This window comes from Notothenia rossii (genome assembly GCF_949606895.1).
Source record: "Notothenia rossii genome assembly, chromosome: 8".
Taxonomy (NCBI): Eukaryota; Metazoa; Chordata; class Actinopteri; order Perciformes; family Nototheniidae; genus Notothenia; species Notothenia rossii.
Genome location: NC_136906.1, coordinates 77,601,267 through 77,615,593, shown reverse-complemented (window position 1 = coordinate 77,615,593; position 14,327 = coordinate 77,601,267). Strand labels below are relative to the sequence as shown.

At 39.0% G+C, this 14,327-nt stretch overlaps 2 protein-coding genes across 3 annotated transcripts; both read right to left on the bottom strand.

Moving 5' to 3' along the window:
- Positions 1–2,172: 2,172 nt before the first annotated feature.
- On the bottom strand, positions 2,173–4,864 carry LOC307016027 (12-(S)-hydroxy-5,8,10,14-eicosatetraenoic acid receptor-like). Its single transcript, XM_079645075.1, has 3 exons — positions 4,545–4,864; positions 3,107–3,506; positions 2,173–2,752 (listed from the first exon to the last, which is right to left on the bottom strand). The coding sequence occupies exons 1-3, from the start codon at positions 4,679–4,681 to the stop codon at positions 2,357–2,359; spliced, it is 933 nt and encodes a 310-aa protein (XP_079501201.1). The 5' UTR covers positions 4,682–4,864; the 3' UTR covers positions 2,173–2,356.
- A 2,636-nt stretch (positions 4,865–7,500) lies between these two features.
- LOC307016025 (12-(S)-hydroxy-5,8,10,14-eicosatetraenoic acid receptor-like) lies at positions 7,501–12,941 on the bottom strand. 2 transcript variants are annotated; one of them, XM_079645074.1, is made up of 4 exons: positions 12,744–12,941; positions 12,441–12,585; positions 10,780–11,185; positions 7,501–9,789 (listed from the first exon to the last, which is right to left on the bottom strand). In XM_079645074.1, exons 2-4 carry the CDS (start codon positions 12,575–12,577, stop codon positions 9,310–9,312), a joined length of 1,023 nt encoding a protein of 340 aa, XP_079501200.1. In that variant the 5' UTR covers positions 12,578–12,585; positions 12,744–12,941; the 3' UTR covers positions 7,501–9,309. The 2 variants fall into 2 exon arrangements, with proteins under 2 accessions (XP_079501200.1, XP_079501199.1); XM_079645073.1 differs by having other exon boundaries at positions 12,441–12,941.
- Between the last annotated feature and the right edge of the window lie 1,386 nt (positions 12,942–14,327).

Below are 14,327 nucleotides of genomic sequence, written 5' to 3'. Positions count from 1 at the left end.
AAAAACACGGTTTAATCCATGTTGGCGTACTACAACAACTACAAAAAGCATCTGTTTGTTTTCTCATCAGGAAATGCAGACCGGCTAAAACCAGCTCAGACAAACGATTTTTAAATCATCATCTTCACGATCATTTAATGTATCATGTTCGCCGAATTGACATGAAAGCACTAATACATGTAGTGTAATCCACTTTAGTTTACAACTACAAAAATAATCGGTTTTTTTTATATCACATCCTACGGGAGGAAATTCAGCAGCTCTCACGACCGATTTGTAATCCTAATTTAATCATCATCTTCACCACGATCATTTATGTTTATGTTCGCCGAATTTACATGAAAGCACTGATAAATATGAATATACCGTAGTCAACTTCATTAAAACGTTATTAACGTGCCTAAACTCAGTAATTCACCATTTCTACGCATGACAACACACTTTGTCCTTATTTGGCTCTCTCGCCGCACACAGGGCCGTATAGATAGAAAATATAGATCAGTCGGCGCTGGATCAGTCTATACGGCGCTGGCCGCACAGTGAAGCGTTCCTGCATTGACGTCACTTCCGGCTTCCCCCAAAACTTCAAAATGAGTCGAAGGAATTTCCCTACGATGTTCGAAATTATCGATATTTATCGGAACGGTATCGCACCTTCTTTTTTAAACTAATGGTTCGACATTACTAGTAGCCCAATATTTCATTGCACAACAGTTGTTGGGATGCTGTCACAGGCTCTTTAAGCTAGCTAACTTTTGTTAGCTAAGTCACTGTAGTTTACCAGAAGGTTGAAGACATTTCTTGACGTCACAATAACCAAAAGTGAGTTGAATATCCACCTGTTAACCTGTTGGGAGGTTAAAAAAGTAATGTTTGTGGCCTCATTTCACTTTAAGGGATTAGCACTAGTTTGAATTCAAACTAGCCTAAGTAACGGATACACTGTACTAACGGTCAACTTCAATCAACGGTCACCAGCTGGGACACTCAAGGTAACTATTTTTCTACGCGATCCTTAAATAATATAATGCTGCTTTTCATCAAATTTCATTCATTTTTCTTTACCCGAAGTGAGAAATACTATGTTTGTTATTTATTTACGTGAATGTGACATTTTAAAGATGAAGGGTTACTAATTTTAAGCTAGTTTACATAAATGTATAGCAGTTTGAATGTAGTTTGGTTTTCAACTGTCAGGACAGTTTTGAAATACTCCGTTTTAATTATGTTACAACAGTAATAGTTTTGACATTTTACTTATAATTGATCATTAAAACAAATACTTTCAAATAAAAGTGTTTACCCAAAAGCCAGTTATAAAAAAACGGCAGGTCACTCATATATGACTTAAACTAGCTAACTTTTGTTAGCTAAGTCACTAGTTTACCACAGCGTTGAAGACATTTCTTGATGTCACAATAACGCCTGTCTTATTCCTAGATTTAAACATAACAATATGTTTTGGTTTTATTAAAATAATAACCTTTTTAACCCGTTTTGTCTCTGCCTATTTGTTCCTTTGCATTATGCTAATGTTACACCTTGACAAAGCTAGCTGCACCTCACTTCCACTCAGATATTTAACTGATATTTCTGGTGGGAATATTAGTTTGGTTTTAAAAATTATATACTGTATATATAAAAAAAAGTGGAAAACCATTTTAGATTAATTTGGTTTGTCCCATGTATTAGATTAATTCTGAAAATGAAAACACATAGTATCATTGCTCTGTGGCATTTTAATTTTTTAACAACTTGTAATATTTGCAGATGGTGACATTCAGATGAATACAATCTTGGAATGGTCTTCTGAAAACTGAGTGAGTGTTGTCCAACGATGTCTGCAGATATACAAATGAGGAGAGCAAAACTGCAGACCATAAATCCGATCATGCAACAAGTATGTATTTGTTTTCAGTTTTAAACCAGATTTCAATGAATTAAGGAAAAAGTCCATTACTGAACACTTAAAAACAGCTATGGATGATGATGTACTTTGCACCGCTCTTGATTTTTTTTTAAGATATGTTCTTATTTTCTTTATATTTACAGTAGACTTAGAATTGAAGTGAGTTTGGGAAAGAAAACATGGGTTTTGGTTTCAATTTCTCAATCAAAACACGGAAGAACATGAGTTTCAAAAGAAGCAGACAAGTATTTTTTAATCAGCGTCGGTAAAACAAAAAATCTTCAGATGAAACCATTCAACTTAATTGATGAGTCAGAGCCGTCAGAGCAGAATTAACACTGCACAGAGAAGTCGTCTATCCATGCTTTGTTAATATTTGGCCGTTTAGACAACCTGACTGGTGTTTTTCAGTGTCCTCAGGAATTTCTTAGTTAGAATTCGTAATTACTATTGTGGTTGTTCAGCTTTCAACAGTTTCTTCTTAAGAAACGTTGGACAGAAGGTGGAAATGTAAGCATCTTTAAAACCCGAGATACAGAAACAGTAAACCAGCGGGTCCAGCAGGCAGTCGATGTAAGACAGCACCATGAGGCTGTCGTACACCTGAACCACAACGTTCTCGCTCTGCCATTTCTGAAGCCTGGCAACCAGCAGCACCACTTTGGCTATAGTGATTGGCAGGAAGCAGAGGGTGAACACGACAACGACAGATATGACCAACAGCATCGCTCGCCTCAGTTTGGTCTTCTCGCCCACGGTCTTCCTCCGCAGCCGGTTCACGATGCGCACACTGCAGTAGACGAGGATGATGAAGGGGATGAGGATCTGCGCGAAGTAGACGATCTAAAAAGAAAAGTGACTTTGAGTCAGACAGCTCATACAGATACACAGTTCTTCAGGGTTGAAATTTTTAGTAAGATTGGTTCTCTAACATTGGAGTATAAAATAGCCGTAATTATTAAGGCCTTTTTGTACATTGCATAACTAATATTAACCCATTGACAGACATTCACACAGAGGCTGCCATACAAGGTGCTACCTGTTCAAGGAAACTAACATTCACACACTGTTGTTGGCCATCAGGAGCAAATAGGGCTGAAGTATGTTGCCCAAGGTCGGGTCGACATGCTTTCTGTATCCTGAGCATCAGGCACTGCGCACTAAAGCAAATCCAAAGAAAAGTAACTAAGACAGTACCTCTCTAAAGAGGTCCGTCACATCGTTTAGAAAAGTTTCATTTCTCAAGCTGTTGCAGCACTCGAAGGTGTGGACCATAGTGGGGATGGTGAGGGGCAGCAAGAGAACCCAGATGAGGATGGAGATTTGAGGCGTTTTCTTCAGCACTTTGACAAAGTTCCTCCTCCCGAGCTGAACCACACTGAAGTATCGGTCGATGGAGAGCGTGATGAGGAAGGCCATGCTGGCCCCTCGGTTGAGACACAGCAAGAAGTGCATCGTCTTACAAACGGCTTTAATTGGGCTGCGTCTCTGGCCATGTTGGTAATGGTAAGCCTTGGCAGGAAGACAGACCATCAGCAAGAAGTCCGCAACCACAATATTGAACGGGAAGATACTTTTGTTCTTCCAGAACTTGTACCTGAAAGAGGAAGCCATTGACAAAACAGTATTATTTTGCGGTTCCTGGCTTTATTTTACAGAATCCATGCCCAACTCTAATCTGACAATTCATTCATTAAACTGTAGCACTCTGCTTATTGTTTAAAACATGAAGACTTGAATAATAACTATTGTGCAGAAATCTTCTTTCGGCACATTGATGCATGTTTTAATGCAGGACTATGAGTTTTGTGTTATTGCCGTTTTTTAAATCTTTTTGCGATGTATAATTGAATGGTGGCAACATGCAATTGTGCATCCTGCCTGCTGACTCTCCTGCAGATTATCTTTAATCACAGCACACTATGCTCTACAACTTTATCAGTTTATCTCAAGATTAGCAGACACGGATCATCTGGTTAAAACTGCACTTAGTGAGAAGTCAATTTAAATGAAGTATGGTTCTTATGTGTAGCAAGTTCACTGTTTTAAGTACAGCCTACCCTAATACTTAATAAGCCTTTATAATAATAACATCCCTTTAACATTGATGTTTTGATTGTGTATTTCTTTGTTTAATGTTTCGTTTTTTATTTGCTTGATGTATTCGTTGTTCTTTCTTATCTATCAATCCTTTTAGTGTGTATTTAGAGCACTCTGGATGGTGATTCAATGTGTTAATAGGATTTGATTCATTGACTCAAAGCTAGTTGTATGAATCTGTTCCTGCAACCAGACAGGAAATGCAGCGGATCATTTAATAAACCAAGAAACAACTTTAATTGGTCACAGTAGATGAGAAGCTTTTCAAAGCTATGTAAACATTTTAACTTTGGCATAATTAATATTAGGTCAGAGTCACGTGGATGTCTCTATCTATGCTATCCCCAAGTGACCTCGTTGACTTTTCTTTGGAGGCGTATTAGTGTCTGAATCACTCCGAGAGGCTAAAGACGGGAAACACCAAACTGAAGAATAACGTAAACAAGTTGAACGTTTTCCCCTCCCCAAAGGCTTTCTCTACTCACTTTTGAAAATAGTAAATAGTCATTAAAAGAGAGATTGTGTTACTTCATACCTGAAGATGAAGATGTAGAGGACCGACAGGTTGAGAGGCAGACCCAGCACGTACTCCACAACCATCACCCAGGAGAGGACTTCATATGTGAATAGATTGGGAGCTTTGCAGTGGCCAGTCGTTGAGTTTACAGACATGTTTTGGTGTGTCAAAGTAGTCCTTTTTTCTGCAGTTTCAAAGCAAAGGATAAGGGTTGAAGGTGTTTCCAAGCAAGTTAAAACCCTTTTTGTTTTGGAGGTGGTAGTAACTGCCTTGGACCCAGAATCTTCTCCTTAGGCCCTTCACTGTGATCCGTCTTATTGAACAGCCCGCTTCTTAGATCCTTACAGTGATGTTTTTTTCATGCGACTACCTCTCAGAAAATATTTGATATCAGTTAGAGGTGTGGTTTAAAGAAAGGAAACATGTCTCTTAACAAGTTGCATAGCATTTTGATCAATCCGATTAAAGGGATAAGAGAAGGTGACATGCCCTTTACACTTTCTGTTTTACACACCAGATGTTTTTAATGTACCTTTTCATGCATCATGTGTGCACGTACACAGGTGCTTTTTATAAACTGATGTAATCTTCCTGTCCAGTCATGATGAAAATGCAAATGAAGCGCTAATAAACATGCACAATGTCAAAAACGTATGTTATCCCCAAAAGGTCCTTACTTAAGTGACCTATCATCACCATGCATTTAGAGCCAAAACACAACCCACAAAGTACCTGTGTGGACTACGCCTTAGTAATCCAATCATATGTTCTTGCTTATTCTTAAATAGTTTACAGTCGTTGACTTTATCCGCACTTAGAGCGAGGTGCTGCAAAATATGAATTTCTCAAATGTATAATTTTGAAACTTTCTCTGGTCAGTGGTTTTGGACCCATCTAGTGTTTCCTCCCACTCACACAGACTTTTAGAAATTGCATGTGTTCTTTCACATTGTAATCTGCTTCTCATCTCTCTTTATCTCTGTCTCTGTCGTAGGTCTGATGTTTCCAGCCTGCGGTCGATTGCCCTGCTGCCTTGGACAAGCTTTGCGAAGGTACGTACTGTACGAATAGTGAAATGCAACCTTTTATCAGAAGAAATTTAAATACATAACGTCAATAAGCTTTCTACGCTTCACTGAAAATAGGTTGGAATGAAAGTAAGGTTAACTGAGTTCTACCGATTTCAGTACACAAAACAACCAGTCTGAAGCCACAGTTTACTTTTATTTTGTTCTTAGAAAATATGTACAGTAAGCTCCAACACATCTCTCTCTAAATACAGCACAACACGTTATACAAGCTGATAATAAACCGACATTAAGGCTCAGCTTCCTGTATGGGACTCGATGATTAAGTGTTATGCAATAGTGCAAGGATTTATTGTTTACAATACTGCTCCGTAATCGGGTATGGCCCCTTTTTTATGTTGTGCTTCTGGCCACTAGATAGCAGTAGAACTTCAGATTAGTTTTTCAGTTGTGAGGCATGTTCTGTTTCTTTGGTCAAGATGTTAATGTTCGTCTCTTTCTAGGCTCCAGATCATCCATATGACGAGTTTCAGCGTTGAATCGAGCCGATCCAAAAAGGGGACTCTAATGAAAACAGGTCAGTGTTGAACAGAACCAACTCACGGATAGGGCTTCATTAAAAAAGAAAAACAATTCTCTGATTAACTTTTGTATAAATATCCCACTATTGATATTTAAAATCCTAAGGTTTGCATCTGAGCCTTTTCTGAGTAAACCCATATTGTAAAAGGGATAGTTCTGCTTCACCAAAGTCAAACATTAACACAAATAAACAAACTAAAAATATTCTAAATAGATGGGCCTTTCTTTTAGGTGGCTAAAATAGGTTTTGCATGATTCCCCCGTCTACAGGAGCACATTGCTTAGCTTATATGCAGTAACTCCTCTCTGCTTCTCCAAACCGGGGGCGTGCTGTAAATAATGATCTCAGATGACTCCACTTCAAACAATCCAAACTATCCGTTAAGCCATTACAGTATTAACGAAAAAGGCAGACAGGGCGTGGAGCCAATCTGCAGAGATTGTGGCAGCGATAACACCTCAGTGTTTCTCGATGTTTAGAGTTTGTTGTCTTTGTTTTCATACTTCTTCTCTCTTGTTGTTGCTGCTGCTGTGATATTTCTGCTCTGCTACCCTCAACTTGACAGCCACCATCATCTCTCCTGTTGCAACACACAGACTGCCTCAAGCTAAGGCCACACACCTCGAAATGTTCCCACATTATTAAAAGATAAATGAGCCACTAATGTGTCAACACAAAGGGTTTAAGAAAGACAGAGTTAGGAAATGGATAGACAACCATACGTGTTAGTTAGCTGTATTTTACCTTTTGTAGATAACTTCATGTTGTTTCAGGGGGTCCACGGGGTCTTCAAAAGTATTAAAAGTTGATAAATCAATTTAGCGAAAATGAAGGCTATTCAAAAGTATTAAAGTGCATTTTCCTTACATTTTGTAGCTTGTTTTCAATAAGTATATAAATGGTCCGAAGAGGTTGTATTCTACAGTCTGCCTGAATGTAATCATTGTGTAGTGTATTGTGATTCTGTGTAGTTTATTTATGGCATGGTTGGAAGATAAGGAGGAAGGACAATCAATACTGTATATAGTCAATGTGAGGTAAAGTGTGTCGCCAAGGTAACCGGTTACAACTCCAAGTGGCGATGAGGTCTTCAAATGTAGGAAAGGCTCTTAAAAAAGGTCTTAAAAGGTTTTCCATCTGACTTAAGGATTTCTGCATATACCCTGTGTTTCCAACAGATTGCATACAGTATACACAATTGGTACAAACTGATGACAAACTGACTGAAAACACCTTTGCACAAGGGGGGGGGGGGGATGTCCACATTTGCAAAGATGTGGGAGTGTACAGAGGAGATATAGACGTGTTGGTTTTAGTACTTGCTTGGGATAACGTTACACCATTAGAAAAAAGAGGGATGTGGTTTCACAGTAAAAGCTCTGCATGTCGTTGCATTGCCAAGACATGAATTCTCTTTATTTACAGCAGCAGTATACAAACATCCCCAGTCGGTGCCTCAATCTTATACAAATAATTATTTTTTTGATAATCAACATCACATGTTTGTATACAGCCTTAATGACAAGCGTTTAAAACAACCTTCCAGGTTTTTGCAGTCCACGTAGGTTTGACATTATGAGTCATGACCTCATTTCACGAAACAGAATACAGAAAGGCTAGTTCTTACTCTGACTTAGAAAGAAAGGAAACAAAACGAGTCAATGGAAGAAATGCATTCCAACACTTTGAAGCAGAAATTGTGAGATATTGAAATGTACTGTTCACTGATGGTCAATCTCAATGAGGACGGATGAAACTGGTTTGAGGTAATGACGATGAATGCAGAGATATAGAGTTTCCTGAGTGATACATGAGAGTTTTGCAAACACTGTAAAAGTACCTGCAGAGCATGTTTGTGGTAGAATGCAATCACAACTGAAATGCCCTATAACCCTAAATCCTGGCTTGAAATATATGCTCATAAATTAAAATGCCTTTATCCAATAAACTCAATAATATAATAAAAAAATAAATATAAAAAAATGCTTTGCGCTTATAACAATTTTTTTCTTATTGGATTTTACATTCTAACGGAAGCAGCCACATGACATGAGCTATATGAGTACATGTCCCTGATAATCCACATAAAGACACCCAAACTGTTTGCAGATACTTCCACAGTAAACAATTTGCAGTTCTAAAAATGTTATTCAAAAGTTTATTTTAAAAATGTTCTTCTCCGAAAATAAGATTGCACCTCCTGCAACTTGGTTAGCGATAGTCCACATTTGAGATTTTGATCAATTTCTGATTCGTTGTGTACAGACTAGGGCTGGGGATTGTAAATATATTGTTCAATGAGACTAGATGTCGTCATCATAATATCGTAATATGGTGTTGTCTTTTCTTGGTTTTAAAGGCTGCATTACTGGAAAGTGAATTTGATATCTTTGATTTGCATGCACCCACTAAGTCATCATATCTACATTACTGATTAATGATGGCTATTCATTATAAAACTCTTTATGTCAATATTTTATGAACGCACCAATAGTCAAATCGAAAACAATATCAACAATGTGGTATTTGATCAAAAATATCGGATTTTCTCCATATTGCCCAGTCGCCTATACTGATTCTCTAGTAGTACGTTTAATATGACACATTATTGAGCATATATGAATGTTAATTTCACACGCAAAAATAGCAAAAAGATATTATTGGTTCTTGAAATATTAAAAAAGATAGTCTCTTTAGTTCCACAAAAATGTTATTAAACGGTTTGTAACGATTCATGCAGAAAGTAACCCACAAAGAACAAGTGTGTGTGTGTGTGTGTGTGTGTGTGTGTTTGTGTGTGTGTGTGTGTGTGTGTGTGTGTGTGTGTGTGTGTGTGTGTGTGTGTGTGTGTGTGTGTGTGTGTGTGTGTGTGTGTGTGTGTGTGTGTGTGTGTGTGTGTGTGTGTGTGTGTGTTTGTGTGTGTGTGTGTGTGTGTGTGTGTGTGTGTGTGTGTGGGTGTGCACATAGTACCAAGGAACTTGGCAACTTTCGTGCCTGATGTGTTTCAGCCTTAGAGTCAATTGCATTTATCAGTATCGCAATATCCAATGTTTTCTGAGAAAAAGTGTAATCTGCTGAAAACACCTTTGTGGAACAGTGGTTTGGCTCTCAGTAAATAAACTCTCAGTAAATAAACTCTCAGTAAATAAACTCCCCGAAGGGATATACATGATCATTTCTCTACTATCGGCAAGGACACAGTTCTATTACCAGAATTCATAGTTATGGTTGCTGTGATTGTTGTGGTTGTTATTCCCAATCCAAAGTCAGCTTTCAACAGTTTCCTCTGTAGAAACTGGGGACAGAAGGTGGAAATGTAAGCGTCTTTGAACCCTGAGTTACAAAAGCAGTAAACCAGCGGGTCCAGCAGGCAGTCGCTGTAAGACAGCACCATGAGGCTGTCGTACACCTGAACCACAACGTCCTCTTCGACCTGCAAGTCCATCAGCCTGACGGCCAGCAGCACCGCTCTGGCTATAGTGCTTGGCAGGAAGCAGAGGGCGAACACGACAACGACCGATATGACCACCAGCACGGCTCGCCTCAGTTTGGTCTTCTCGCCCACGGTCTTCCTCCGCAGCCGGTTCACGATGCGCACAGTGCAATAGACGAGGATGATGAAGGGGATGATGATCTGAGTGAAGTAGACGATCTGAAAAGAGAAGTGACTTTGAGTATGACACCCAACACAGAAAAATAACACTAATGTACCTACAGACAGGCCTCGGGTCACATTACATGTCAATGAGCTTATATCTGAAACAACATATATGTCCATACTGTGGACGTGCCTTCTGGAGCCATTTGGAGTCAGGATTTTGAGGTTTGTGACTCATATTGAAACAAAGTCAACTCTTCATGCTTTTTCTTGTCTTGTTTTGTCTGATTCACAGTCCAAAACACAGGAACAACAAGGGGAGTGTTCTGTTTTATTCGATAGTCACATACAATATCATTTAGACAGAATTTAAGATGTTATTGCAAGCTCCAAATCCTTCTCGGATTTACAGGGTGTTGAAATAACCTTAGGGCAAAAACCTGTAATGACTGGCAGCTTCATAGGAAGTTTGTTTAAATGCAAGAGGAACTGTTAATAGTTAAATTATTTTTTATTGTTGAAAGCTTTTGTAGGATTAACTCTCTGATGTCAGAGTATATATTGGGCTTTTGTTCATGCTCACATCGTTATCATTATGGCCTTTTTTGTTTCCATTTTTTAGCTACTAAAATATTTTACAGCTATGTCGAACTGAATGGACTGTAATTATATTGCTTTATAGCAATCTTTGCAACACCTAAATGCACTTTAAATATACAGGTCAGCATTCAGCCATTCACACAGAGGCAGAGGCTGCACACATTCACACACATTCACACACATTCACACACATTCACACACATTCACACACATTCACACACATTCACACACATTCACACACATTAATACAGAGGCAGAGGCTGCACACATTCACACACATTCACACACATTCACACACATTCACACACATTCACACACATTCACACACATTAAGAGCAATTTGGGGTCAACGCCGACCTTCCAGTTGGAGGACAACCATTTACGTCCTGAGCCATAGCCTCCCCGCAATATAGCAAATCAAAACACAATAAATCCAAACAGTACCTCTCTAAAGGTGTCCGTCACATCGTGAGAAGGCGTCTCTTCTTTACGGCCGTGGCTGTTGCAGCACTCAAACGTTTTGACCATAGTGGGGATGGTGAGGGGCAGCAAGAGAACCCAGATGAGGATGGAGATTTGAGGCGTTTTCTTCAGCACTTTGACAAAGTTCCTCCTCCCGAGATGAACCACATTGAAGTATCGGTCGATGGAGAGCGTGATGAGGAAGGCGATGCTGGCCCCTCGGTTGAGAAACAGCATGAAGTGCATCGTCTTACACTCGGCGTTAATTGGGCTGCGTCTCTGGCCCTTTTGGTAATGGTAAACCTTGGCAGGAAGAATGACCATCAGCAAGAAGTCCGCAACCACAATATTGAACAGGAAGATACTTTTGTTCTTCCAGAACTTGTACCTGAAAGAGGAAGCCATTGACAAGCTGTTATTTATTCGGCATCTCAAGTTATACAAATGCACAGAATCTCTGCGTGGCTATAGTCTGACAATTCATCCAACTGAAGCACTCTACTTAATGTAATTTATGAAGACTCAAACGGGAATCACTGTGCAGAAAGAGTTCTTTATCAGCATATTAATGCATATTTGAATCTAGGGTTATGATCATTTTGTTATTTCACCTGCTTCTTCTTTTTGCACTGTATAATTTAGTGGTAGAAATGTACAATCGTGCCAAAGAAAACACTAACATATCTGCATGCATGCTGAAGCTCCGGCTCTCAGATATGATCTTTACCCACAGCACGCTATGTTCTATAGATGCATCAGTTTATCTCAAGACAAACAGTGCTCCTCTTGTTGGAAAATAATGTCACGTCAATTCAATTGTTAAATATAGTCTGATTTTGAAGTGATGTTTTAAAGAAGTGAAATTGCAAGGCATTTCAAAATAGCTTCCAAAAATGGCAATGGATGTCTGACTACCCTAATCAGCCTAAAACCTTTTTAACAACTATTTAACATTCATGTGGTTGTTTTTATATTTAATAATTTGCTTTTGAATTCTTAATAATTAAAATATCTTTATAATTGTTAAGTGTATTGAAAACATGCAGGTTAGTGATTCAGCACGTTAAGTACAATTGGTTCACTAACCTAAAATAAGCTGTCCTAGACAACTGAAATGAACCATTAACGAGTTTTTTGCCATTAAATAAGAACCCAATCTGGATCTAACTACTGGCCCCTATTTTCTTTCTGCTAGTCACTTGACTGAGCATGCACGTATTACATTTCCCTGCAAAGAGTCATGAATCGACAGTTATTCATTAATTGAATCAAGAAACAACTTGACTGAGTCACAGACGGCTAGACGCTCTTCACAACTGCTTGACCAATTTTAACGTTGACATTATTTCAGCTTTCTTTCAAAGAACTGTCAGTCCTCCAGGTTATAGAAAGTAATACTGGTAGTTATCTGGATTAATCCATCCTATCCCCAAGTGCCCTTATTGGGGTGTTTTTGGGGGATATTGTCATCGAAATTACTGCCGAAAGAAGGGGTAATCCCAGCTGACAAATCACGCAGCAAGTTCAAGGCTTTTGGCTAAGTTTAAAATGTCCCCCTCCCTGAAGGCGTTACCGACCTACTTTTTGAGTTATTTCAGAAAATAGTAAATAGGCATTAAAAGAGAGATTTTGTGACTTCATACCTGAAGATGAAGATGTAGAGGACCGACAGGTTGAGAGGCAGACCCAGCACGAACTCTCCAATCATCACCCAGGAGAGGACTTCATACGTGAACTTATTGGGTACTTTGCAGTGGTCAATCGTTGAATTCACAGACATGTTTTGTTCTGGTGCATAAGAAGTCATTGAGAAGCAGTAGAAGAAGTTGATGTCAAAGTAGTCCTATTTAACGTTATGCCAAAGCAATTGAAAGCATAATGGTGAAATGTGTTGCCAAGCAGGGCAAATCCTTTTTGTTTTGGAGTTGGTGGTAGCTGCCTCTTACCCGCAATCTTCTTCTGAGGCACTGATTCACTGGGATCCGTCAAATTCAACAGTCGGCTTGTTAGATCCTCAAAGTGATCCTGGAGACTCTGTCTGTGCAAAAAACATGCTGAGGAACCATGCACCGTACACACAGCATGAACTGAAAAAAGTACTGAATACAGAGAAGAAAAAAACACCCTTCCTCAGTCAGCGTGCAAGCCCTTTTTATGTGAGACTGCCTCCGACCCTTCAGAGAGGAAATATTTGGTGTCAGCTGGAGGTGTGGTTTAAACTTTGAGGCTTTAATGACACAGACTACAACATAACAAATGCATGTTGTAACCAGTTGCATGGCATTTTGATTCATTCGATCTACTGTAAGTGATAAGAGAAGGGGGCATACACTGCAGTTTTGGTTTTACACATGACGTTGTAACTGGAAACTGGCAGTTAAAGGTGTTTTCCAGCAGAATAGGGTGAAATAATTGTGAAATTCCTCAGGTGTCTGCCCATATGAAACCATCATGCCTGCACATGTCTAGTTTTATTCTTGGAGACAGTGACGATATGAGAACAATTGTGCATCAAGGAAAATGACAAACTACTGTATACTGATGGTACCGCATTCATTTACATTTTAATTATGTTCCGCAGGGTTAAGGTTGAGGACAACAGGAAGCAGCAGGATTATGAGCCTATATTCACGCTTGTGTATAAAAGTTTGCAAGGAAGATGTATTTTTGTAGGCCGACCTAGAAGTTCATATTTTCCAAAAAGAGCCCATGAGATTTTCCCTTTGGATTGTTGCGGAGAATTGCAAATTGAAGTGTGTAACACCAAATCGTTTTGCTAAGTCAGATATATGGCAGAATCTCTTAAACTTGTGTGCCCACCGAACATATTTTAATAATCTAACCAAAAACCCATTCAAAAAACCCATCGACCTCAATACAATGAAATCAAAAACAGCAACTAAATTCAAGGATCTAGGACTCATTTGTGCATCATTCACTATTCATTTCCAGCTTTGTAGTGAATAAAAATTCAGTTCATTCTGATGAAAGTTGAAGTTATATGCCAACAAAAATTTCGCAATACAAACGGCACTGAGCTTCCCAAATATTTCTGGCACTGTATCGAAGTATTACAATGCTTCTCTGGGATTTCAGCCAGTGTCGTTTAAACAGAATCAGAATACCTTCATTAGTCCTACAGTTATTTCTCATTTAAAATGTGTAACTACTGCTCTGGGGAATAACATCGCTCTTTCAACACCCGTTCAATGGAAGTATTTATCAACAAAGTTGCCAATAATAGAATGAAGTCATGATCAAGTACACACTTTCTCAATGGTGGTAAAGTGGGTTCAATCAAGCCCCCAGGAGGAGCGCCGGACTCTGTGCCCAACATTCGTGTCCAAACGGCGGCACTGCAACTTCCGTATCAGTCCGTGACGTCACCCGGCCCAAACAACTTTTCCCCATTGACTAACATGGGGAAAGAGACGTCTGTAAATCAGCGGATACTTTAAAAAAACTAAATAAACTACCCAGTATGAACTATTTTATAGCCCTTATTAGAATCATTGAGTCCTTAAAGTTGT